At 51.8% G+C, this 27319-nt stretch overlaps 1 protein-coding gene and 1 long non-coding RNA gene across 3 annotated transcripts; one reads left to right on the top strand and one right to left on the bottom strand.

Moving 5' to 3' along the window:
- The first annotated feature begins 311 nt into the window (after positions 1-311).
- LOC129678475 (epoxide hydrolase 1) lies at positions 312-25769 on the top strand. 2 transcript variants are annotated; one of them, XM_055609283.1, is made up of 10 exons: positions 312-414; positions 10661-10801; positions 14007-14194; positions 16103-16283; positions 19623-19850; positions 20839-20968; positions 21234-21442; positions 23334-23442; positions 24814-24939; positions 25342-25769. In XM_055609283.1, exons 3-10 carry the CDS (start codon positions 14012-14014, stop codon positions 25541-25543), a joined length of 1368 nt encoding a protein of 455 aa, XP_055465258.1. In that variant the 5' UTR covers positions 312-414; positions 10661-10801; positions 14007-14011; the 3' UTR covers positions 25544-25769. The 2 variants fall into 2 exon arrangements, with proteins under 2 accessions (XP_055465258.1, XP_055465262.1); XM_055609287.1 differs by lacking the exon at positions 10661-10801.
- On the bottom strand, positions 2255-4875 carry LOC129678495 (uncharacterized). Its single transcript, XR_008720402.1, has 2 exons — positions 3285-4875; positions 2255-2644 (listed from the first exon to the last, which is right to left on the bottom strand). It is a non-coding gene; the product is annotated as an uncharacterized LOC129678495 (long non-coding RNA).
- Positions 25770-27319: the final 1550 nt, after the last annotated feature.

Below are 27319 nucleotides of genomic sequence, written 5' to 3'. Positions count from 1 at the left end.
CCCCCAAGCTTTACCCCCCCCCTCTCCGGACCTTGGTTTTGCTTTTAACTTTTTTTTCACTGACCAGATCGTTTATAAAATAATGACAACAAAATTGCTAAAAAGGTGAGAGGGAGGCTGCAGCGCCGGGCCAGCTCGGGCTTTGGGGTTTAGATTCCTCAGGCTGCAGACTTTTAAACCGCCCGTATCCTGTTCAGAGTCGGCAGGCTTGGCCGGAATAGGTGAAACCTTAGCTCTGCAAGCTTGAGCCAGCCGGGCAGCTCGGGGGCGGGGCTGAGGGTGGGCGGGGATAGCAGGGGGCGGGGCTCACGGGCAGTCGGGGTCCCCGCAGCTCAGCGCCAGGCGGACGGGCTCGAGAGGAAGTGGGGAGTGGAGGGACCGCACAGCTGCCGCCGCTGGAGCGCGAGCCTGACCGTAAGCTACGGGGACGGCGGCGGCACCCCAGCGCGAGGGCGGCCGGGGCTGCGTGCAGCTCCCTCGGCCGAACGCGCGTCCCCCCATCCCGAGGCTGACCCGGGGGTGCAGGCGGCAGTGCCTCCCTGTCCTGCACCGACGCTTCATGCACCCCTCTCCCGGGCGCAGGGGGTGGGTGCTAGGCCTGACCGCGCCGCTCGCCAGCCCCTGGCTCCCTCCCCTCAGGGGTAGGTTTGTCCCTTAGGCTTCCGGCTCGCCCCGGCACCTGCCCATCCCGGGAGCGGAGGGCGCTGTCCACGCAGGGAGTCTTAATTTTAACTCCTCTAGGCGGGACCTCCCGCTCCTCGAACTTCAGGCAGCGGGAAGCCGGGTTGGGGGATCCGGCGAGAGGTGGGGGGGGGGGGGGGGGGGGGGGGGGAGCGTCCAGTGCATGCGCGCAGGTCATCGCCGTTGCTAGCGACTGCAGACCTGAGACATTTGCTCCTCTGCCTCCGGATTCGGAGTGATCGTTTTTTTTTAAAGCCCCGGAGCCCCAGAGGCGCACTTTGTTTTTTAGGGTGCTAGTGGCTTCCTTCCTCAAGCGGAGCCTTTCACTGGCTGTGCCTGGCCTGACGTAACAGAGGACTAGGAGGTGGGAAAAGAGCAAAAACATGGGCGCGTTCCATTCCCAGTTTCCATTCCCAAATACCCACACCAGGAGGGCCACGTGACGGCTTCCTGTGTCCCTCGAGAAGTGCCTCCAATGGGCCTGTACTGTTCAGACACTGCCCTGCACCCTGGGGATGGCAGGCCGCGTGCTTTCATGGGATCTGCGCCGCTTTTTGGGACAGACAACAAACAAGAGTCAAGTTCCCGGGTCGGATCCCCCAGCGCCACAAAACAAATGAGTGCATATTTGTAAAATACAAATTATGTCAGTGCGCTGTGGGAAATAGAAAGCATTAAAAAGCTGAAGGGAATGCGGAGTAAAAAGGGAAGGCTTCACAGAGTCAGGAGTGAGCGTCACTCAGGCGGAGCTGAGCTGAACATGCAAAGGTCCCGAGGCAGTAGAGTGGCTGGTGTGGATGGCTTTTGTGTCGTCGTTTGCCGCCTGAGAGGAGTGACCAGTGTCCATGAGAGGGCCCCAAGCTTCTAAGAAAAAGAAAAAAAAATATTTCCTCTAGACTCTTAAGTGCTCAGCAAGTCAGCCGTGTGAACTTCAGCACCATTTTCCGCCTTTTGGCTGTGGCTGTCCCAGACGTACTGAGTGGGAGGTGCAGGGAGAGCAGAGGGAGGGATTTTGGTGAAAGGGTGAGCGCCTCCAGCAGACCCCTGGGGCCCTGTTTCTGCCTCCTGCCCAACTAGTACACATGTGGTACCCACAAAACGGCCTGTCACTACAGCGACATTCCTCCTCCCATCCACAGTGGCCCGGGCATGCCCAGACATGGTCCCTACCAATCTGGTGCCTCTGCTCTTTCCTCCGCCCCCCTAGTATTCTGGCCTAAACTCAAATATTTAAAGGGCACAGGCTTCCCAAATTCTATTTCCTATTTCTTGTTCTGAGACCAGAAAGCATGGGAACACAGCCTGGTTGGAGGGGACAGCAGAGGTCAAGGATAACATCAGAGGCAGAAGGGCAAATACTCAGTCCCAGGGACCTTCTGGCTGCCCTGCAGGTGGTCTTCAGGCCAGGCTCCTGGCATGTCGGAGTCTCCAGGGGGCTGTGTTGATAAGACAGGGGGAAAAGGCTCTGCTAAGAACCTTCTCCCTGCGTGGTGGTGCCCAGGGGATGGGGGAGGCTGTGTCCCTAGCCTCAGTTACAGAATCAATTGCACAAACTGGATCAAAGGATCGGCTTGCCACACCACCAGGATTTGTTGACTTTATTGAGGAAAATCACAGTTCACGCCTCTCCCCAGAGAGCAACTGTTTTCCCTCTCGGACTGGCTGGCCTGTGCCTTCCCCACCATGTGCCTTCCCACAGGCCTGGAGTAGCGTCTTGGCTCCCTGCTCATGCCTGCCTTCCCTTTGCTGCCCGTCCGTGGTCCTCACGTATCTATGGACCCAAGCCACCGAAAGTCCACACCCTGTGCCCTCTTCCCACACCTGAGGAGCTCGCTTTAGGCAGAAAAGGGTTGTTTCGGCTGTTCATTAAAAAGTCTTTACAGAAAAGTCTCTAGTTGACCAACCGAAAGCTTCGTTTCTGAGTAAGAAGCAGGAGTCTTTGCTGCCCTGAGCATTCAGGAGGCTGGTGAGCAGAGACAACACAATATGGATGAGGCTCTAGCATGTCCTGGTTAGAAAGTCTTGAGCAAACCTCCTTTCTGAACTTTAAGTGCTCTTTAAAATGGAGGGAAATGCCCTTTACTTCTTAGGGATGTAGTATTACAGGAGGTGATAATGCAAGAGCCAGGCTGTCAGCAGCAGTGAGGACACAGCTCAGCGCTGTGGCTGTGCAGCCCGGGGCTCTCCCTGTAAGACCACAGGGAGGTGCAGGCAGGATCTTGGCCTTCAGTGCAGAAAAGAATCTCAGGGTGAGTCTGTCTGAAGCAGGCGTTAGCTTTCCCCATTGCAGCTCTTCTGCTTCCCCAGACCCACTGCCTAACTAGCTTGTCCGTCTGAGAAAACAGAATCATCCAGATAATGGAAGCCCCCAGCCCCAGTGGGGGAAGGTGACTGCCAGCTTCCCACTGAGCACCCCAGGTGGGGGACTTCCAGCCCCTGTCAGGATCCTGTCCTCAAGGAGGAGATGATGGTGGGGAGGTGATCCAGGGATTTTTCTTTTCTTTCCAGGTCTGAGGATTGAATCCAGGGCCTCAAAAAAGCTAGGCCAGTGCTCTATGATTGAGCCACTCTTGGCTCCCTCCCCACACACCTGAACTCCTTACTTGTGGCTCTTGGAGACTTGATTCTCTCTTTTTTTTTTGCAGCCTCGACACCACTACAGGCAAATTCAGCACTCTCCCAGCCTAAAATGAAACAACCCAACAGCGCTGGGAGGCCGGCCAGGCCTCAGGGGGCTATACAGGAAGGTTATCCCCCCCCCCCACACACACACCCAAGCAGTAAGGAAGGTGGATTGGCTCACTCAAAAGGCCCCAGGCTCCGGGCAGTCCTGGTACATGCTAGTGAGGAGACTTCCAGACCACGAGGTTGCAATCACTGAGGAAAAGCTGGGAGCAGTGAGGACAGCACACAGAGTGGTTCGTGGAGGGGAGAAAGATGACGGTGTGCTGGACAGTTCGTTCCTGCTACCCCAACAGGGACCACTGTCATCCCCAGCAGGCATGGGCGAAACTTCCTCCTTAAAGGAGGTGAGGTGTGCTCCTAGACATTCTAAGCAGTGGAAAACTTGACAACTGCTATTTTGCCGGGCAGAGCTGGCACGCTTTAGCACACTGACCTGGCAATGTGGCATCTCCTGCATTTCCCTCATTATAGGACGTAGAACCTGTGTGGCAGCATTGGGGGATATGAGGGACAACAGAACTGGGCCACAGCTGAGTGTTCGAGTGTGTGCCTACGTGAGTGAGGGCCTGGGATTCGTCCTTGGCACTGAAAAATAATATTTTTTATGGAGTGTGTTTGAAGGCCCATTAAATGGAGTCAAGAGACCATTGTTAATGAGATCTCAGAAACACCTGCAATAAAACCTTTGCCTGAGACTAAGTGAAATAATAATTCCTAACTAATTAATGAGGTAGTTTTTCCAGCCTCCTTCCATTTAAAACTTATAAACATGGGGTTGAATCAATACATTTGTGTGGCTTTTCCACACTGGAGAAGCCACTCCCTCTCTAGAGGCATTCAGGACCTGCCTACCCACCCACATGCTCCCCGCCCTCCCTAGCCAGCTTCTCTGTGGCTGAGGCCTGGAGAAGGCAGCCCCTGCCCTTAGGAGGCACAGAGGCAGCCCTGAAGGGCTGGCCTCCAGCTGTGCTGGCCCTGGCCCCTGTCGTGCCTCAGCAGGGAGCACCTCCACACCATGAATGTCAGCAGGGAGCACCTCCACACCATGAATGTTCTGGCCATCTCTGCTGACCCGTGGCTCCCTGATAGGGCTCTCCTCAAGCTGTTCCATCCTTTCTCTCTTCTGCGTTGACTTCAAAGGCACTCGAATCTTCTCTTGCAGGCTTGCTCTGGCCTGTTCTCCTGAGCTCAGCTCCAAGGCTGTGCTCTGAGAGAATCAAGACATTAGGCCCAGTACAGAGCACGCACCATAGCTGAGCCATCACAGGGACAGTGACACTGAGGGAGGAGAGACTGGCTGTTACCCATCTGGATGGTCTGAGGAAGTCTCTACTTACCACTGACCTGAAACCTGGAATGGTGAGCAGGCTGCACTATCAGAAGGCCTGGGAATTGTCAGCAAAGACAATTTGTGTAGCACAAAGACTTCTTTGTGTAGCAGGGTGACAGAAATGGAGGAGTTTACCAAATGCTTCCCTTTCCCTGCTGAGAGTTTCCCTGTCTCCCCAGGAAGGGAGATGGGATTGCAGGGCCAGTCAGATCTAGGGACAAGAAAGAGGAAGCCACACTTCACTGTCCCTCTGGCTGACATCTGAGGGCAGCAGGTGCAAGGTTTTCCCATATCTCCTCAGCCCCACAATTCCCAGGGCAAAGTGTGGAACCCCAGGTGGAGCTGCCAGGAGCCCAGGTAACTGCCCAGAGATCTCACGCAGCCTCTCTGAAGGAGCGCTCTGCTCCTCATGTCCAGTTGTTCACATCCAGTCTTCTGCCAGCACTGGCAGGGCTCTGTGGGCCTCCTTGGTTAGCCTTTGTTCTGGAAAACCCCCGAGTATCCAGGCCTGTAATTTACCACAAAGACCAGATGTGCTGAGTCACTGTTAGCTGGCATCGAGGATGATTTCAGGGGCACACCTGACTGAGCGCTTGCTTGCTGGGGCTTTCCTCCAAGGGCAGTTGGCTGACCCAAACCACCAGGCTTGCAGTGAGTGCCCTCTGACCCCACACTACACTTTAGTCTTCCTTCACACTTTCAATAATTCTCGATCCTTCAACCCTCCAGAATAGAATGAGAAACAAGCTGATGCTGCATAAGGAGAACTTAAAATCTTTTTTCATTCAAACCTTCTAATGTCTACATTATTACCCAGAGAACTTAAAATTTCATCTAGTATTAAGTAATTCAGTCAGTATTAAGTAATTGTTCAGTAAGTGCCAGGGTCTGGGAATTCAGAAGAGAGGGATGGAAGACGCTGCTTACAGTGAGAGAGGCACACGCCCCGGCATGAGGGCTAAACCCAAACAGAAGCAAAGGCTGTGGAAGTAAACAGCCCCTGAGGGAACAGGAGAGGAGAGGATGCTGGCACAAGAACTAAACAAGGGTGGTTAGGGTGTGTGGCACAAGCTCATAGAGAGGGAGGTGGGTCATCAGACCACACAGGCTTTGAAGGTCCCTGTTATGAAGTATAGTGCAACGAGGGGATATCTTTGCCTGGCTGAACCAAAATGTACCCCCGAGATATTGCATTGTCAACAGATCTGGTGTAAAAGAGGTTTATTGGGGGAGGGGAAAGGAATGGTGACCTGGGGAAGGAATAGAAGCTACTAAGTGGACATGTGGACAGGCAGACGGATGGGGAGCAAAGCTGTGAGGGCAGAGAGAGGGGTCGAAGAAGGAGAGAAGGGGGCGTGCATGCAGGAAAGAGAAGAGGAATCCTGAGAACAGAGTGAGATCTGGGGTGGCTGCTGGGTCCTTCTGTGCATGCACGCACCCGGTGCGCCTGGCAGAGGTGGCAGGTGGGTAATGGCATGAGCAGCTACCGGGTCCCTGAGAGCGGGCCAGGGAATGGCTTGTACAGTAACAGCCCCATTAACCAGTTTTGCCTTGTCTTGGAGCCATGACAAGTTCCTCAAGGTGTTAACTCTCAACCCCTCCCTCGTCCCTTGTGTGTGTGTGTGTGTGTGTGTGTGTGTGTGTGTGTGTGTGTCTGAGAGAGAGAGAGAGTCAAATTTTCATGAGAGACGCATGGTAGGCAGAGATCAGTGTGGGAAGGGGCTGTCAGGGTTCTTACAGCAGTCCGGGGAGAGCCTGCAGGTGCCTGGGCTGGGTGTGATGGCAGAGAGAGACTTGATAGTTAGAGCTTTGGAAGAAAACCTGTGGAGCTTACAGATCTGTCGGTGGGAGACGGAAGGATTGGCGGGAAGTCTGTTTTGGAAACCCGACAGTGGCACGTGAGTGGGAACCCCAGAAGAAGACAAAGCTTGGGGGGCAGGACCCCAGTACAGTGCCACAAGCGTTGGAGATGGGGAGACATCTGAGAATGCAAGCTGGTGGCGATGTAAAGGATAAGACTCACGGGAAGTCCAGACTGGGCACACACGTCTCCACCATCTACAGCGGCAGCAGAGCAGTGGGCTTACACGCATGTAAACGACGGCCCTCTCTGACGCTGGCTCCCCAGTGGCCTCCTCCCCTGCTTCTTACCCCACCCCTGTCCTGCCACCTTTGTCCACCTGGGCTTACATTTTCACTGGGCTGCTGGCGCTCACGTTGATCTTTGCCTCGTGAACTTCACAAACAGGAGGAAGCCACACTGCAGCTGTCACACAGGCTTAGTCATGTCATATGAGGCTCTGGTGCTGCAAAGGCACCTGATTCCTGACACGGCTGAAGTAGATTCACACATAAAGCTCTTTCCACGGTTTAATAAAACAGAAAATTAAAATTTACGTTTGAGTAGATGACGCGGGCATTTGTTTTAAATGCTATTTGAATGGTCCAAAAGCTGATAAGCACAGTGTTTTACCTGTGGCACTGTGGGACACAGCCTAGGCTGGGCGAGCACCCTGCCACCAAGCTGAGGTTCATACCAGCACCTACCCTGAGAATATATATATATGTGCATAACCTCAATTCTTCTTATGAGGACTTAGTTGCTCACCAAATTTCCAGTAAATGACCACTGCCCTCCAGTTACTATGGGGTTTTTGGTTGGTTGGTTGGTTGGTTGGTTTTTACTTTATGCATCTGGGAGTTTTACCTGCGTGTATGTCTGTGTACCTCATATGTACAGATGCCAGGTGCCCTGGAACTGGAGTTGTAGATAGGTGTGAGTTCTAGGAATGGAATCCCACCCTCTGAAAGGATAGCTGATGCTCTGCTGAGCCATCTTCCCAGCCACAGATACAATGCGCTAACATATATACCAGCTGTATTGTTGTTGTTTTGTTGGTGGCGTGTTTGTTTTGTTTATTTGTTTGTTTAGCACATTTTCTTTGCTGTGCAGCCAAACGTTTCTTTGGGGAGAACACCAAAACTCCAAGAAGAAAAAAAAACATGGTTGTTTTTAGCTCTTGCAGCCCTAGGATCAAACATGTTCCCTCACGCATGCCAGGAACGTCTGCCTGCACAGAGCCACACCCACAGCCCTGCTTTCTTTTGGAATGGCTTCCTCTCCAAGGCCAGTTCTCTAGGCACAGTGCTTTTCTCGCTGAAAAAACAGGATTACAAAACAAATGAAAAGATTACTGGGAGAATAAAACCTTTGAGGCAAAATCAGTTAACCTCCTGTTTCAGGCACCAGCATGATTAAGGAATTTGGGACCTGCTTTTTGTTTTTGTGTCCAAGCCTTTCCTGATATCCCCTAACCCTGGGGGATATTTTGAGGAGGTTAGAATGTTCTCTACCTCCACAGAAAGGGACCGCACATCATCATGAGCATTCACCACAAGATAGAGGCTCAGCAGACAGCAGTGGAGGCCTGATGATGTAGCAGACGCCAGGGCAGGCACCCCGAGAACAGGGACAGTCGCAGGCAACACGGGCTGGGCTGGGCTTGATTCTGCATCACGGCTCTGGCGAGGGCACACGGGCCGAACAGTGAGCACCCAGGACACAGCTTCGTCCACTGTGCACTCTCTTAGCCCCAGTCTGTGCACACAGCTGCCATAGAGGGTCCCACACGGTAAATTTGGGGAAAGGAAAGGGCACCCACTATGGTGGGGTGCCTGGCTCAGAACCGTTCAGCCTCATAGGCTGAGGATCCCCACACTCTGGACAACAAAGGCTCAGGGGGTTCCAGAGCTTATCTGGAGCTCTGCATCTGCTGTGGTCGAGCTGCAAATGGAACCAGCAAAGGAAACATACTAGAACCCCTTATTGTGCCCCCGAGATTCTCTTGTCTCTAAAGCCCAATGTGTCAGAGCTGCTATTTGGAAACCCAGGACAGCCAGGCAGCCTCCTCACCATGTCACCAAGCGTGCAAGCATGCCGCCATGCTACCCAGACCACAGGCACTGCATGGCACCTGACTTTTAGTGACACTGGCATGTCACATCTTCCAGGGGACTCATGGTTAAGTCTTCCCTCTCAACCAGCTCTTCCAGGACCCGGGCCATCTGGGACTGCCCTCTCCTTAAAGGTCCATGAAAAAGTCAAAACCCAGGTGAAGTATCAAATCGGATGTGCCTATGGCCACCTGAGCTTATGGTGGCACCTCCTGAGGTGGCCTTCACTGCCACCAATTACAGCAGCGTTCCCACCTTCCCTAGACTACATACAGATCTTTACTCTTCATCCAGCGGTCTCCAACATCCACCGAAGTAATAAAACCCCCTTTTCTGCAGTCTCCAAATGAAGCAGGGGCCAAGTCTGTCCTGTGCTGGATCTCAAATGCTCAGTCTCAGAGGAGGGGTGTATGGGCAAAGTTGTACCCACAATCAGTGGGCACCAGCTCTGATTGGCCAGGCTCCAGACTGCACTTGAAAGGTATTATTTATTATCCTTTCAGCTGGAGGGGAAAATGACTCACAGTCTAGGAGACCCCTTGGTGGCCGCAGTACCCAAGCTCGTGGTTCTCCGTACTCAAGGCCCCAGGGCTGGCGTGAAAGCTGCAGACTGTAAACACACACTAGGGTAGCGAGCTAGGGAGGGAAACGCAACAGTCACAGTGACAGAAATGCATTCTTTGGCCATAAGTTGTAATCCTCACGAGCATGGAGCTAGGAACTTCCCCTCCCTGATTCTTACCTTAAACAAGTGTTGGGGGTCTTTTGTTTTTGTTTGTTTGTTTGTTTGTTCAAAAGGGTCCATGAATACTGGATTTGCCTGTACTGTTGATTAGCAAACACAGCAAACCCAACTTGAAGAAGGTCAATGTCAGTAGCTAATTTGAGGCTAATCAGAAATAACGGTTCTGTGTTCCTTTACAACCTGCTGTTAAGGAATGAGTGGTGGATGGTCGGGGGGTGAACTGAAACATTGCAGCCAGTCCTGCTGCGTAGTCTGAGGCACGTGAGCAAAGTATAATACTGCTTTATAGAGTGGGTAAGACTAATAGTCTTCTAACCTGGCTTAGAAAGTCAGAGACGGAGCCCTTAAATTGTTCTTCAGATCCGTCGCTTTGCGCCCCCACCACCCCTCACTCTGTCCTTGAGCTTTTTTGGAAGACAATACTTTCCAAGACACCCCGCCACACGGACCCCTCCACACGAAGACAGTTCTGAAACCTGTAATGTCTCGCTGCGTTCCTCTACATCCCTGCTGATGAGAAGGCAGAGCTTGAACTGGCCCGTGAGAGGCCGGCAGTGACTGAATTCAGTTGCGCTTTGACAGCACTGTACTGCGGAACATTCCAGCATCACAGCCGAGTTTGGGGGCCGTTGCTAAGTGAAATAGAGTTACCTGAACGCAAGCTCATCTCTGTGATGCCTGAGGGTGCTTCCGTACATGGAGTGGACAGAATGTGTGCATCCTATGTGGATGGGATGGAACAGGGCAATGGGAGATGTCACTGCCTACAATCACAGTGTTTGGGGTTTGTTGTTTGCTTGGGATCTTTTGGGGAGGGAGCGTGGAGAGGTAAAAACAACTTTCCGGAGTCAGTTCTCTCCATCCACCAGGTGGTTCCCCACGGCCAGGCTTGGGTCATCGGCAAGTGCTTTTATGCGCTGGGCCATCCTGCCAGCCCAGCACAGTTTTAAACTAAGAGATATTTCTAAAATTTCCATTTACACTTTCACCCATGGGTAAGCAAAACCCCGCACAAGGGGTGCCGACCGGGGGCAAGGCAGACATGAGTCATCCTAATGCCCTTATGCCTGGGTTCTGTTTCTTCAGATGGAGCTCCGGCACTGGACCTCTAGGTCACTGTAGTTCAGTTTGCTGACTGAAGTCCAGGGTGATCGCTGCCCTGTACACACAACGGGCGAGCTGAGTCATTGGGCTGGAAAAGTGTAAAAAAGGCAGGGTTAGTAGGGACTGACACTGAGCTACCCTCACTTGTGTGCTTTGACCAGGGAGGAGTCAAGGTGTCTGCGTTGAGCCCTGGTGAACAGCAGAGCATGCTGGGATAATTCTGCCCAGAAAAGGAAAAGCAGGCACTTCTCTCCCCAGGGAAAACACCAGCGGTGCTTTGGACCTCTTACTGCTTCGGTCAGGTGAGGGGACAAGTTCCCTGGGCAGGTTGGTCAGCTTTCCTGCTGCCTCCACTTGCTGCTCTCCTGGAAATGTTATGCAAATTGGTCTTTTCTCAGTGCTTCTGCGGCCACAGGTGACAGTATTCCATCTTCTCAAATCAGAGGACTTCATGCTGGGGACAGAGAATCCCTGGAAATGGGGACGGGGAGGAAGACTGTGCAGAGTCCCTCTCTGAATTCAGAAGGACTCCTCTTCAGCCATCGCTCGCTTGTTTAAATTCAAGCTGGTCTCCCACCTGGCTGATGAGGACAAGGGCTGAGGGAGCCTCAGGTTGAGAGACAAACACCTTGGTTTTCGGGGCTGGGGATGGAATGATGGAATGCACACCAACACACACACACACAGATACACACAAACAAATACACAGAGATACACAAACACAGCCATGCACACGCACACACCAGCATCCTCTCACTAGGATGACGAAGCTTGCTCTCTGGCACCCAGACTCCCAGGAAACATTCTCACAGAGACTTTGAGCCACACAGACCTTTACAGGCCAAGGAGTGAGCTGGGTGGGAAGTTGAGGTCTGTATTCACAGGGCATGGCTTTCATGGATGGCTGTACTGGGATCTTGATGTCCCAGTGCCTGTGGCTGATGGCATCGAGGTATCTGATGTGATCAGATACTCTGGTCAGAGTGAGGTTGGCCATGGAGGAAGCTACATGTGTGTGGCACAAGTTCCTGGTGATGGATGGGTATTGAAGGAAGAAACAGAGGTGGCTCCAGGACTTAAGGTAGGACGGGGGCGATCAGGAGGGTGTCTGCCAGGCAGAAGCAGTTTCCACTTGACATTCCTTCCACACCAGGAAGCAGGTACCCCTGTGTCAGCTACATCCTGGAAGACCCCTGGCTAACCCCGTGTGGCCTGGTATCTCTGGAAATGGCACACAGTGGCCCAGTTCTTAAAGGGATGGCTTTCATCAGGAATAAACCCGAGGCCTGTACACACACCAACTGAGACCTTGGCCACCTGATATTAGCGGATGGAGCGTGCACATGTGTTTTTCAAAAGGGGTCTTTCCTGTCTTGGGCTTCCACTTTCTGCTCTGTCATCCAGAATGGTCCTGATGATAGTGTGTCCAGTGAAACCTCCTCTTCCCTTGCCCCAGGGATAGGCTCAGGTTCATGCCAAGCTGGGCACTGTCCTGGAAGATGGCAGCTGAGGAGCCTGCGCTGCAGTGCTGGGCTGGGATCTCTCTGGTATTGGTTTGCAGACAGCAAGTTCATCTTTCTTCCTCCTGAGAGAAGAGACAAAGGCTCGTGGATGTTAAAGTGCAGCTTGGATTTTCTGAAACATAATAGTGCATGCCCACAGAAACTGGAGATGTGGTTACCGAGGGCCCAGGGTGGGTTGGGGACTAGAGAGGGACAGGTTCAGGGTGTAAGGTTTCTCTTTGTTGGGATGACAATATCCTAACATTGGCTCTGTGGATGGTTGGCCGTGTCCATGAGTACACTGCAAACAATTGGACTTTACACTTGAAATACGCCCACTGTAGGGGGTGTGACCTACTTTAACGAAACTATTGAAAATGCACAGAGATGGCATGCGTAGCCAAAGGTGGGCTTCCTACCATTGTCCCCCTTCAGCTGGACTCGGTGTCCCAGAACCTCTAACCTCCCACTTTCCTTTTAACTCATGAAGAACCCTCCCCTTCCAGGACCACACAGGGGACAGTAATCCCTCTTTTCATGCATGGGGTGTAGGGAGAGACGTTTGAGCAACCTCAGGAGCAGAAGGCTCCTCAGAAGCCCCAGGCCTCTGAATGCAGCCTCTGCAGCCCACACCCAGCCCCGTGCTAGAGCCTCCATATTCACTCCTCAGGGTTGTGGGCAGTTCTCATGACTTAGTGGAGTTACGAGTAAGTTTGTCTCTCTAATGTTTTACAGGTTTTTATATTGTATACTTACCATTGTTGGCCTAAATAAGAAAATTATTGGCCAGACATGATGAGCCTGAGCCATACCTATAATCCTGGGTAGGAGGAAGCCTGAAGCAAGCAAGAGGATGGCTGGGGTTCATGGCCAGCCTGGATAGCTTGGCCAAACTCCGTCTCAAACATCACTAAGACAAAACAAGAGCTAGTGCTTCTCCAAATACTACTATTAATTTAGGAATAGCAGAATACACAGATAAGGGCTGGAGGGATGGCTCAGCCCTTAAAGACCAAGCTCACAACAAAATAGATAAGAGAGTACAAAGATCAGAGTAAATTATACCCACATTAGAAAAGGTTGAAACAAAGTGTTGTTTTATTTTTTTTTTAAGACAAAAATAAGGAGAGTAAGGAGTGAATAAGGAGTGTAACTCAGTCATGACAGAGCCCTTGCTTGTTATACTTGAGACCAGGGACTATGTCCCAGTGACCAAATTAATAATAATAATATCAACAACAGAGATAAGATTAAAGCAAAGATGCACACCATCAGTTACTTTGAAGCAGTAACCTTGGCCACTGTGACTAATAACCGAAGTGGTGTCTGAATGAGGTGGAAGACACTGGCCACATTGTTGTCATTGTGGAAGTACTTCTGTGTGGGGTTGAGACAGCCACTGTCAGTCATATAGAAGAATCGTTTCTTCATAAGCCTTTCTTGTGGGACTGACACAAGAAATACCATTTTTATCCTGACAACATTCTTTTCTTTTTCCTCTCAAGACAAACATGAATAAGGCCAGAAGAAGGTCATACGTTAGTAATTTGCTAGTCATTGTGACAAAATGCGTGGTAAGAAGCAACTTGAGGGAAGAATTTGTTTGGGCTGTGCTTGATGACAGAGCCCATCTATGGCAGGGCAGGCATGGTAGCAGGAGCTGAGGGGACCGGCTACATTGTATCCACAGCCAGAGAGCAGAGATGAATGCTGGCCTCAGCTCCCTTTCTTCTTTCATTCAGCCTGGGGCTTTCCCACTTGGAAAGGCACCAACCAAATTCAAAGTGTGTCTTCCCATGTCTGTTCAGCTTTTCTGGAAGCACAGGCATGTCCCGAGGCCAGTTCCCTAGGGGGTTCTAAATCCATGAGGTTGACATGAGATCAACCATCACCTACGGAAATGAATTGGGGAGGAGCCTTTGTGATAACTGCCGTCTCTGCAGAGCCAGTTGACAGGTTCTGGCCAGGTTGTCCCTCTTGCTGATGTGTGCTCTTCCTCTCCCAGGAGTCATGTGGCTGGAACTTCTGCTGGCCTCAGTGCTGGGCCTTGTCATCTACTGGTTTGTCTCCCGGGACAAGGAGGAGACGCTGCCACTTGAAGATGGGTGGTGGGGCCCAGGGTCAAAGCCCTCAGCCAGAGAAGATGAGAGCATCCGGCCTTTCAAGGTGGAAACATCAGATGAGGAGATCAAGGTGAGATACCCTTTCCTAGCCAGGGTACAAACCAAAGGGGCATGCCTGCTCTCGTTTCCCTTGGACCAAAATGGAGGCAGGGCTGAGTATAGAGCTTTGGAGATGGACCATCTTGAGGTTTCATCTGCCCACTCTTCTCCCTGAGGACATGTGTGTTTTGCCCCTCAGATACAATTTTTGCTTACTAACCCCATCTGTCTCGTGACATTTTCATCCCCCCACAAAGCTCAGGAGGGCTTCTAGTAAAACCACCGCGTGCATCATAGACCAAAAGAAGCCTCCATTCCCCTCCCCTTCTTCCCACTTGAGGCTGGTACAGAGGGAGAACATGAGCAGATGTCCCTGGGCTGGTGTGGAGGTCACACCTACAGAGGGAGGTGGTTCTCCAGATGTGAGTACCGTGGAGACCACAGGGTCAGCCTTGGGTAAGCCCCTACTGTGCGTTGACCACTCCGGGGCCCATATTTCTGTGCCAACCCTGCCCATTGTCACCTGTTGCGCCAGCTCTCAAAGGTGGGCCCTGGAGCTGAGAATGGCACAGCAGTGGGTCCCAGGTGATGGGGAGAACAAACAGAAGAAGGGGACGTCTCTGGGCACTGGGCTTTCCACACAGAGCTGGAGTCAGAAAAGAGGGGCCAGTGGGTAGGGAAGGGGAGAAGGAAGTCTCCTTGGGGAGCCAGACTCAAGCAGGGTCACAGAGACCAGACCTTACACCACGGCCCCTCTTTTTCTTCACCCTGTGATCCTTGAGCAGCTACTGTGTACAGATGCTCTTCGGAGTACTTAGAGAATGCAGAGACCCTCGCCTCACACAATTCAGCATTTAGCCTCCACATGCGAAAAGCGAGTGAGCCACGTATCCGTAGAGATTAATGTCATTCAGGCAGTAACAAAAGGTCATCAAAGTTCCCAGGAGGAAGGGATTGAGAGTAAGATCTGGCCTGAAGCCAAGAGCCAGCAGCTGAAGTTCAGTGTATGGGGCACGCTGGGCCCTCGAAGCTGAGGGTGGGAGCTGAGCTCTGAGGATCACTTCTGGGTGGAGTCCAGACTTGGAAGGAGTGTAAGGTTTCCAAGCCTGTTTGGGGGAGGCCAGGGGACATAGAAATCTCTGGGAATAATGACACCCGAGCCACTCCATGAGGCCACAGGCACGTCCCTCAGCTGGAACGCTGGCTGAACTCGTATCTGGGTGGATTGCACTTGGACCCTGGGCCTTGGGCAGTCCAATTTTATCTGAGTTGGGATCATTGGGTGCTGTACAGCAACGGCTGGCACACCACGGCTCAACGCCAAGTGTAGCCTACCACTTGTTTTATAAGTGCCTGCTGAATAACTTCCATGTCTTTATAGGAGTGTAGGGGGGAAAAAAAACAAGAACAAAATAATAACTGGAGTCCTTCGATGACTGTTGGGCATTTGAGTTTCAGTACTGTGTGTAAGTTTGACTGTAGCGCGGCCTCACTGCTCAGGAAGGGGTCATCTGGGGCAACTCTTTTGCTGCGTGGAGAAAGTGGAGGTCTTGCATCTTGCCTAAAATCTTGCTATGTTACTCTTTACAAAGTTGGCCAGTTCCAGAACTAGAGATGGCTTGGTGAGTTAAAACTGAGTAGTGTTCTCACACCTAAGAGATGAAAGATCAGTGCTGGGTGGAGCTAAAGGGGGGCATCCATCAGGTGTGGCATATGCAAAGCCTTCCAGTCTCTCTCTCCCTGCACCTCTCATTCCACCAAAACAAAGACAGATGAAAGGAGAGAAGCCACAGGAGAAAAGCTCCCAGGGAGCCAGTGACACACATGGGGACTCTGTGTCCCCCTCCACGGTGTCCATCTATGGCTGCAGCCTTTGCTCTGAGCTGTGGGCACAGCGCTCTCCTGCCTCCGCCACCCACCCCTGGCTTCTTCGCTGCAGGACTTACACCAGAGGATCGACAGGTTCCGGGCCTCCCCGCCTTTGGAGGGCAGCCGCTTCCACTACGGCTTCAACGCCAACTACCTGAAGAGAGTGGTGTCCTACTGGAGGAACGAGTTTGACTGGAGGAAGCAGGTGGAGATCCTCAACCAGTACCCTCACTTCAAGACCAAGATTGAAGGTGGGTTCCCAGGACAGCAGCCTGGCCCTGGGGGGAGGGGCAGTGAGTCACAGGAGCAGCCTTCCTGCAGGAGACAAGTGATGCCGAGTCAGCCATGCTGGAGCACCCAGTGGTAGGTCGAGGAGATGCTGTGGTTCACCATCTTGCCAGGATGTACAAATAATGCTGAGTCAACAGTCCATCACTCTATAGTGTTAGACGTGAGGGCAGAGCAATGGTGTTCCAACCAGGGACCTGCAGACGCCACTCAGCAATGCGGAGAGCTCCTTGAGCAGCGTCTGTCAGGGAGCCTGGGGTCTGGGCATGGCTTGCATCAGCTCAGCCCCGCTTGGAGTTTTGGGCTAGACAAGTTTATGCATTGCTCGGCAGTCGATTTTATGAGAAACTGTCCTGTCCAACCATAGCCTCAACCTCCTGTCCCAGCCCTCCTACGTGCTGGCCATCAAGAGACAAAGTTAATCCCAGGATCATCTTGTCTGAGTTAATAGTTTTTTTTCCTTAGTAGAAAACAAGGTTTGTTTAAACAGTAAAAAACAGAAACACACAGACTCAGAATTAAGCAGGGGATGTTTCATAAGATCAGATGATGCTGTTATCCACTTATTTTTAATGTGCATGTAGCATACAGTTTGCTGGCCTTGATCTTTAAGTGCACAGTTCAGTGGCTCAGCAGCAGTAGGTATGGTATTCCGTGGCAGTAAGGTGATTCCTTGTTAGGCTTCCAGCAGTTTTCCACCGCCCCCAAACTGAAAGTCGGCACCTGTCACACCCCAGCCTTCTGGCCACGCTCCAGCCCTCAGCAGCCCACCTGCCCACTCCTGAGTTCACCTGCTGAAATCACTCATTTGATGGGATCATGGAAGTGTTTGTCTTTTTTTTTTTTTTCTATTTGTGCCTGGCTTCTTCTTGTCCTCATGTCCTGAGTCGGCATGCGTTAGAATTTGGTTTCGTGGCAGTATGGAGTCCAGCATGCTAGACAAGAACTGCACTGTTGATCTCTGTACCCCACCCTCCTCTTGCTTTTCGAGACTAAATAACATCCCATTGCATCCATTCCTCCACCCAAGGACACCTGAGGCTGTTGTGAATAACACTGGTCACTCCTGCATGCCTCTAATCCCAGCGCTTTGGAGGCTCAGGCAGGAGGACTGAGCGTTCAAGGTCAAAACACAAAACAAAGCTTAAAGGCTCCTCAGTTCTTTGGGCTGCCCAGAAACAGCAGTGCCGAATTAGATGGAAACCCTATACTCGGTTTTTCGAGAAACTAGCATGGCCTTTTCATCAGCCATGGAAACACTTCACATTCCCTGCAGGATGCACAGGTGTTCCAGTTTCTCTCTGTCTTCCCCCGGGCTTGTTAATTCCTGGGATATGTGACAGTAGCCGCCCTGAAAGGGTGTGGGATGATGATTCTTATATGCGAATATATATTGTTTTCTTTGTTTTTCCACCACAATTCATGGTAGCAAGCATGTTTTCATTGAATATTGGTCACTTTTAGTTCTTTAGAAAAATGTGAGTTCAAATTCTTTGCCCATAGTTTTTGGATGCTGTTTCACCGTATGGTCCAGGCTGGTCTGAATTTTTGGACATAAGTCATCCTCCGGCCTCAACCTCTCAAGTGGCTGGGGCTATAGGTGGAGTTTGAAGTTACTTTGGAGTCAAGTTTCACTCTTCCTGAGTGCGGTTCTTTGGACCCTGGTGTCTCCCACCAAGACTTTACCAAGAGCATCCAAGTCACTTTACCAAAGCCATCTGTTCAGACTGAAGGACCAGCCTCAAAGCTTGTCATTTAAAGCCAAATGGCCCCGCTAACTGGGCTCAGACCTGGAGCTCTGTGCGGCCTTGGATTTTCCATCAGCTTCCTGGGCTCAGACCCGAGCTCTGCGCTGTGTCATTTTCTGGGACCACGCAGCATGTCAGCATGTGTGACAGCGAACATGTGTGACCATGTGAACAGTGTGCTTCTCCATCCCAGACATGGGAGTTGCCATGGCCGTGTGTCTCTTCACAGCAATAAAACCCAAACTGAGGCCCTGATAGTACTCCATGGCTGCCTATGGCATGCGCTCAATAAATTCTGTGGAAACCACTCTTGGTCCTTTTCCCAGGCTGGTGGCAGCCAGTCTAGGCACAACTCTCACACAGCCCCATCACCACAGAGGAGACAACCTACCTGCGGGGAACTGGGGAGGCTAAGCTTTTGTTTTGACAAGTTAGGGATGGTGTGTGTGTGCGTGTGTGTGTGTGTGTGTGTGTGTGTGTGTGTGTTGAGCACTGAACACAGGGCCTCGTGTGTAATAGACAAGTGATCTGCCAGTCTGTTAAATCACTAAATAAGTGACTACTTAATGCATTTTTCTTTTTACTTCCAAATTTTTTACTTCAAGAGGGTTCATCAGAATGTAAGTGACATGTGGCTGTTGCATTCACGAACAAGGTCAGGCCAGTCAATACTTCCAGCTTGACATTCCCCTAGATGAGAAGCTATTGGTGGCTGCTAGGGGTGGGAAAGTCCTTTTTCTTTGTGGTTGTAGCTGATGGTAGGTGAGCCGTGGCCACGCACATGCAGGCAGCACCAGCTGGACTTAATGGGTTAAAAAAAAAGAGAGAAAGTGAATACAAGAGGAGGGGGGGTACTATCAAGATACAGACAGACAGACATAATAGATATGTGTGTGTGTGTGTTTGTATCTTGATGGTATCACGTACAAATGCATTTATGTATGTGTATATATGAAATTATTGAAGAATAAATAAAAATACTTCCTTTTTTAAAGGATATAACCCCATGTAATGAGTATACTGTGCATAGAAATGTTTGCCAAACTGGACTATAGCGTGGCCCTGACATGGTCATTTAATTTCACGGCAATGAGCTCTTTTGTCCGTTGGATGAGCACTCTGACAATAGTCACTTCACACAACTGTCCTGCTGTGCTCTGTCAGATGGGACCCTCTGTTGCAGGCTGTGTGGGCCTCTCCCAGCCCCTGATGTGCTCCAATGAACAATGTTTATGGGGCCCTGCTGTAAGCCGGGCACTGTTCTGGGCCGTGGGGACGCAGAAATGCTTACCCAGACCATCTCTGCCCTCTAGAGAGCACACTGTGACGTGATGGGGCATCAGCCCAGACAAGCACATAGCCAGAGCACACTGTAAGAGCCCAGCAGCTTTCACGACCATCAGTACCTTGGGGACACCAGGGACACAGCACTTATTCTCTCCCAGGAATGGCACACAGGGGAACACGGTCTCCAGGACCTCAGCCATTACTGCAGCAGGACCGTCCTTCCCTCGGCCTGCAGGCCCTGTCCCTCACTCTGTGCTCTGTCCCCAGGGCTGGACATTCACTTCATCCACGTGAAGCCTCCCCAGCTGCCCTCAGGCCGCACCCCAAAGCCATTGATGATGGTACATGGCTGGCCCGGCTCCTTCTATGAGTTTTACAAGATCATCCCACTGCTGACTGACCCCAAGACCCACGGCCTGAGTGACCAGCACGTGTTTGAAGTCATCTGTCCCTCCATTCCTGGCTATGGCTTCTCAGAGGCATCCAGCAAGAAAGGTACAAGGTCCTGAAGCACAGCCCAGACTGTGCTGTTTTTGCCAGTGTCTGCCAGGGCCGGCAGCACCCTGAGCCCTGTGCTGTGGCTCACAGATTTCTCTGGTGACTGCAGTGCCCTGAGGGAGGCGGGACCAAGCACAGCTGTGGCCTGGGTCGTGTCTGCCAGGGCCGGCAGCACCCTGAGCCCTGTGCTGTGGCTCACAGATTTCTCTGGTGACTGCAGTGCCCTAAGGGAGGCGGGACCAAGCACAGCTGTGGCCTGGGTCTTCCTCAGGTCACCAAGGCTCCTTCCTTCTCGTCTCCTGTGAGCTTCTTTCTCCTCGGCCCAGGGAAAGAAAGGTCTGGGGAATTTCCAGGCACCTGGGCACCTACCCCTGACTCCCCTGTGTAATGCTCATTGCACTGGTAAGTTGTCACATGTTGTTGAAGCTCACAGTGAAGCTGGTTCCGGAAGCAAGGATGCTGACAACCCCCACAGCAACCCCTATTTCAGACTCAAGCATGTTGATCTCAAAGTGTCCTTCAGGACACCCAGTCCTGGGTCAGGCTGGCCCCTGACTCTGTAACAGAAAGAGGGAAAAACGGCAAGCAGCTAAGAGTATTAAAAACATTGCATCCTGGAGGACAGCTAGAAGGCAAACTTACTTCCAACAGACGCTGCTCTTGTTTATTGCATGGTATACAAATACCAAAGGTGGGAAACTCATCCGTAGAGAGAAAATTCTCCACGGGGAGTTCTAGCTGGTGGCCTCAACTTCCCTCGTTGATTTCTGCTGGGTGTTTGTGAGGCCTCTTTATTGCTTGCTTTCTCAGGCACGTGCCACTGCTCATCTCTACAGCCTGTCGCAGACTTCTGATTTGATGATGTTTTGCTATTTTATCTGCTGCTGCTAAGTCTGTACTTAACAAACTCACTCATTCAGAGTTCAAAGCGCGGCTACCGTAGACCGTTCTCAACTGCAGAACTGTTTGTCCCCTTCACACTCAGGCTTAAATACGGTGGCCACTGCCAGGATCTTCTACAAGCTGATGTCTCGGCTGGGATTCCAGAAGTTCTACATTCAAGGCGGGGACTGGGGGTCCCTCATCTGCACCAACATGGCCCAGATGGTCCCCAAGTGAGTGGGCACAGCCTCACCAGGGCCTGTGGGTGGGTGGAATCCACACACGACACAGGACAGTCCTGACAAGAACACTCTAGAAATTTTTTCTCTTTCCCAACCACCTACCTCCAACTCAGTGGCTGCCCCAGAGGGAAGGGTGCTGAAGGAGGCTGGCCTGTGTGTGCTCTTAAGTTCTTCGGTCTGTGCCTGTCCTCCCTCTCCTCTCACACCCGTCCTTCATAGCAGCCAAGCTCACCTGTGTGCATTCCTCTGCCCACAGCCACGTAAAAGGCCTGCACCTGAACATGGCTTTCATTTCAAGAAGTTTTTACCCCATGACGCCTCTCCTGGGCCAACGTTTTGGGAGATTTCTTGGCTACACTGAGAGAGATATGGAGCTGTTGTACCCCTTCAAGGAGAAGGTTTTCTACAGCGTCATGAGGGAGAGTGGCTACTTCCACATCCAGGCCACCAAGCCAGACACTGTGGGTAAGCACCCCAGGGCGGGGGATACAGCCTTCACCCACAAAGTCCCTCACAGGGAAAGCGGAACTCTTTGTTTCCCCGACCGAGAGCTGACCCCAGGGCTTTACACATGCCAGACAGGTGACCTGCTGCTCCGCACAGCTATAACCCCATGTATGAGAGGCAGAGTCGAGGGGTTGGGCCAGCCTAGTCTACACAGTGAGTCCCAAGCCATCCTGAGCTACATAGCAAGACTCTTAACTCAAGAAAGAAAGAAAAAAGAAAAGGAAGGGAAGAAGGAAGGGAAAAGAAACTAAAAAAATTAATTCCTAAGAAAAATGATAAGATGATCAAACAATAGTTTGCTCAGAAGTATTTAGAATACAAATTGTTTTCTTATATTTATGGTTGTGAGCCTAGCCTTTAATGGCTGAGCCATCTCTCCAGCCCACAAATTGTTTTTTAGTGGGTACAGAGCTCGCTAGCCCCCACAGGCCTGGTGACACAAGCAGTTGTGTAACCCCGGCTGCTCTGGATCCTACAGCAAGAGAATCCAAACAGTCATAGCCTGCCTGAAGAGCTTTGGCTGAGACCCTGTCTCTGAATAAACAGACAAGGAGTGAGGCAGCTGACTGGGAGAGTGTTTGCCTTGATCCTGCTAAGTCCTTGGGCCGAATCCCCAGTACAGAAGAAAAAAAAAATACCACTAAAAATGTATTTCTTCTTGAGACCAGAATCACTTCTGTTTTCCTGGTTTTCTATCATTTACACAGCTGTAAAATATATGAAAGACAAGGGAAGGTGGGACCATCCTTAGAACAGCGCTTCTCAACCTTGCTAATGCTTTCGCCCTTTGGTACAGTTCCTCATGTTGGGGTGACCCCCAAACACAAAATTATTTTCGTTGCTACTTCATCACTGTAATGTTGCTACTGTCATGAATCATAATGCAAATATCTGATATGCTGGATATCTGATCTGCCATCCCTGTGAAAGGGTCATTTGACCCTAAAGGGGTCATGACCCACGGGTTGAGATCCACTGCCCTAGCTGCTCCAAGGACTGTCAGGTGTCCTTTGGATGTCCCTCAAGTCCCTCAGAGGACACCTGGAGTCATCTTGCCTATTTTGGGGCTTCCCACAGTTCCCTTGGCAGTTCCATACCCACCCCAAGGACCCACACCGCTCCCGATCATATAAGCACTTGGTAGAGTCAGGCCTTCTCTCCAGTTGCAAAGCAGCCTTTTGTCGTGTGACTAGAAGTGCAAAACACAGTACAGAGAACTCAGTCTCCAGTCTCCTGCCTTCCGACTGCACTGCCCAGAAGAGCTTGCCGACATTGTCCCTTGTACGTGTTGTAAATGCAAGTCCCCAGGTAGCCAGACACAGCTGGTGGACTGTTTGGGGACCTCAGCGGTCCTCTCACTTTCTAAGTAGATGTCCTCGGGTGCCGTTGCCTGTCCTCATCCTTTGGTGGGTGGAGAGAGCATGGACTCTGTGCTCTTGCTCCTTGTGCTCAGCATGACTTTTGTGATGCTTCTATACTGTTATCTCCCAGCGTTGGTATTTAATGCCGGAAATGGTACCTAGAGCCTCATGAATGCGAAGCAGGTGCTGCTCACTGACCTACCCTGCCCCTGCTGTTTCAGTGGCAGGATCAGTATTGTAACTCATGGACACATCAGTATTGATTTGTAACCATTTATCCTGTTTTTGCCAAAATACAGTCTGTGACTCCCATAAGATTACAGGGAATATTGATCTCCGCTTGCTGTGTGGGGCGACGCAGGCCAGGGCTGCAGAATTGGGGTGCACAGCTAGACCTGCTGTTGCTCTGTGGTTCCCACACTTCCGTCCTGGAGTCACGTGCTCTCCGGAGCCAGGCTTGACTCCCTCCCTTGCTCCTTCCTGCCCAGGCTGTGCTCTGAACGACTCTCCCGTGGGCCTGGCTGCATACATCTTAGAAAAGTTCTCCACCTGGACCAAGTCAGAAAACCGTGAGCTGGAGGATGGAGGCCTGGAGAGGTGAGGTCCCACCAACTTCCTGTCAGCCTGGATCCCCAGGGCTGTCTCTCTCTGCCTGACATTCCAACCCCGTCTCCAGGAGCTCCGTGGGGGAAGCCAGCAAGCTTCTTCAGGCCTTGGCTTATGCACCTTCTACTCCATGGTTAATGGAGTCCTGTATAAGGGATGGTGGCAGACATAGAGGCAATGAAGGGCCAGTGACTTGTTCAGCCTCCTAGTTGGTGGTGAAACAAAATATGTGTGCCAGGAAGTCCCCAGAGCAGCATATACCCTTTTTTGCAGAATAGCTGGTCCTTCTTACATGGGACCTGTACAGCCTGTGAGCTCTGTGGAAACCAATGGGAATGGGCAGAGCTGTGAGAGAGCATGAGGGCGCGCTGGTGTGTCGCTCTGACAGAGCTGTGTCCAAGGAGCCTAGCGTTGATGCCAAGCTCACTTTTGGCATAATCACAGTGAGGGGCGTAGACTGCAAGGCATCCAAGTGGGGGGTCCACTCGGGGCCTGGATCCACAAAGGTAGAGCTGGGGTAAGATGCTGTATGGAAGAGACAGTCCCATGTGGTCTAGTTGATCTGGGGTAGGTAGGGCTGAAAATGGGATTAGCATCATCTAAGGATTCTGGGAAGTCTGGTTGACCACAGAGAGGGACAGACTGTGAGGACAGAGCCGGTAAGAGCCTCACTCCTACAGACCTGAGCAATGAGAGCACTTTCAGGGTGCAGGGCTGAGAAGGAACAGGAGTAGAGGTGGGGGCGGGGAGGCAGCTGGTGATGAATCCTGAGAGCAGATGATGTAGCCAGCCAGGGAGGAGGAGGCTAGCAGCAGCCAAGAAGGCTGATGGGCTGACTCAGGGACCAACACTGGCAGGTCAAAACACCTCTAGGGCAGGAAAACCCGGAAATTCCCGGCCCAGACACAGTGGGCATGGGTGCCTGCTAGCCTAAGATCTTCTCAAAAAGGGTGTCTATGGAGGTGGGACTGAGGTTGAGGCCTTTGGAGGAGTCAGACACTGGGGTTGAAGGGGTCGGCAGGGTTAGGAGGCCACTTAGGGCTGCAGCTAGTTACAGATAAGGCTCAGAGGACCATAGGGCTGAAACACTGTGGTCAGCCCGTGCCATAGATGGGGGGCTGGGTAGTGGCAGCCTATAGCCCAGAGACATTTCTACAAGGCAGACAGCTACCAGAGACGGCTGGGACTGTGGTCTGTGAAAGGTCACACCCTTGAGCGGCAACTCTAATTCCTCAGCCCTTCCCTGGGCCCCCAGCCTATGAGAACTAGGCAAGGTCTAACGTGATCAGCCCGAAGGGAGAAACACTTTGTTGCTGACATCCAGGCTTTCACTGAGCCTGGACATCCTGTGTGCTTTCCCAGGAAGTTCTCCCTGGACGACCTGCTGACTAACATCATGATCTACTGGACGACAGGAACCATTGTCTCCTCCCAGCGCTTCTACAAGGAGAACATGGGCCAGGGCATAATGGTCCACAAGCATGAGAAGTAAGCCTGGCTGAGCAGGAAGAGGGGCCTCTAGGGCTGGGGGATGGTTACCACCTATCCTTTACCTCAGAACAGGCTTGATGACAAGGTAAGAAAGACACCAGACATCCTCACTTTCTGCTCCTTTCAGGGGTTGGCCTGCTGGGTCAGGGGCTTTGAGATTCACAGGCCTATCTGCAGAGGGACAGCCAAGCAAAGTGGGCATCAGAGGCTGCCCTTGCCCTGCTGAGTGACCTCCCTGGCAGAGAAGGTTCTTAATGAATGAAAAGTAGAGAGTATAATGGAGGGTAGCCACACCCTTGTCATTACGGCCTGGTGGGACTTGGCTGAGCCTCTTCAGGCCCTAGGAGTGTTCTCTGGAAATAAGGTCACAGCTCCTCAGCTCGCCTCTCTTCCCCGCAGGATGAAGGTCTTTGTGCCCACCGGCTTTTCGGCCTTCCCTTCCGAGTTGCTGCATGCCCCAGAAAAGTGGGTGAAGGTCAAGTACCCCAAACTCATCTCCTATTCCTACATGGAGCGTGGGGGCCACTTTGCTGCCTTTGAAGAGCCCAGCCTTCTGGCCCAGGACATCCGCAAGTTCGTGTCCCGAGCAGAGCTGCAGTGATGGCGCCAGGTTCCAACCATGGCTTCAGCGGCAGCCTGCTTCCTCCCAGGCCACGCTTAGGGACACTGACCCCTTTCTGAGGAGTAAGTTTGCTTCTGTCTCCTGACCACACTAGGGGGCCAGACTGAACCCCCGCAGAGTCACCTCTCACCACCCCCGTAGGCTCCACCCTACTCCACACCTGTGTTAAGTCCGTGGCTTTAATGATAAATGGATTTATTTCTAACGTGTGGAGCAAATGCCATGTGTTTCTTAGACACCCACATGGAGCTTCCTTTCCAAAAGAGAGTTGCCAAGTGCTCTCCCCGCCACCCCATGTTGTTGAGTCCTACTAGGTCCTCTGAACCGGCCCGGGTGACTAGGACAGAGGGGCAGTTAGGTGCCACCAGCAGCCAAGGCCCTGCAGCACGAGGCAGCCTCAGAGAACCACGAGCACCTCTTGAGCCACTCACAGGGCGCAGGCCACTGGGAACAGGTTGTGTGGCTGGCAGTTGTCTGTGAGAAGGTCCAAGTACACCAGGCCCAGCCATGTCTCCAAGTGAGCCCAGAGAGGTCTGCAGAGCTGTTTTTGGTCCCATGGGGTTCTGAGGTGGAGGGAAGGATCTGGAGATGGAGGTGCTCGGTTCTGGACCACCAAAGCAGGCCCCAAAAAACCTCCCCCCATCACAATCCTGTGCCTCAGGCATTCCCCCAGCAGGCCTCAGGGAGGATGCCCTGAACTTCAAGTGGCTGCCCAGCTCCAAGACCCCACTGGGGAAAACACAGGGGGCTGCCTGACCTTCTGGGGTTACAGCTTCTGGACTTAGGACTGCCACAGACCGACCCAGTCGGGCCCCATAACCACGGGAGAATCAGAGGTTTGGATAGTCAGGAAGACCCCAGGTTCAGCGGTGACAGTCAGAGACGACACCAATGAGGCTTTGAATCTGCTGCCATTTTACTGAAGTCAGGCTAATAATTTTATAGTGATTTCATAAGGAAGCACCTTAAAGTTGTCATACTTTCCGGAACATTTAGACTTTTACCAAGAATACAAAGTTTACATTTTAACATAGGGCAGTGCCCACAAGAAATCTTGGCCTGAGAACTTTTGATCAAAGCAGACAAAGGACAAAATACCTTAAACTGCAGTTTCATTATTGCTAACTAGTGAAGAGGAAAGTCAGGAGCTGTAATAGTCCTCCGAGCCAAGTCGGATGCCTGCCAAAGTCTTTCTCTGCATCAAAGTCTAAATACACCTTTGTTAATCATCCTCCCATATGCCTTGCTAAAGATTTACGATCCTCCTTAGAGATAAGATACCAAGGGGGACACGCTCGAGCCAGCTGTACTTTCCCATGCTATCTTTCCCTAAAAAGGAGTCCACTATTTTTTTCGCTATTCTTGTAATGCTTTCTGATACTGAATCTGATTCATTACTTCTCTTAAGATTTTATTTTTCTTCCACTCTATTCTTGCTAGAGCTTTTAATAATCTATCAACGATTTGTTTCCTTGAATAGTTAATTGTGCTGTTCCAAGAATCATAAAGAACAAAAGGCTCATTATTCCAACCCCGCAACAGAGGAAGCGTAGGAATCTTGGAGTACGTCTTTTTGGCTCAGGTGGCCAGGGGCGAGCACTTTGCCTGGGACCTCCAGGGAGCTTATTCCCGAGGGAAGCGTATCTCCTGTCTAACAGCCCGACCTTTTGTCATGCTCACACAGACGACACTGGAGTTGGTGTGGCATAGGACACTCCAACACCCGGCCTGAGTGCCCCAATCTCCAGCTGCCAC

This window comes from Psammomys obesus, unplaced genomic scaffold, assembly GCF_907164565.1.
Source record: "Psammomys obesus unplaced genomic scaffold, mPsaObe1.curated_primary_1811, whole genome shotgun sequence".
NCBI classification, from domain to species: Eukaryota; Metazoa; Chordata; class Mammalia; order Rodentia; family Muridae; genus Psammomys; species Psammomys obesus.
This window is presented reverse-complemented; position numbering and strand designations above follow the sequence as displayed.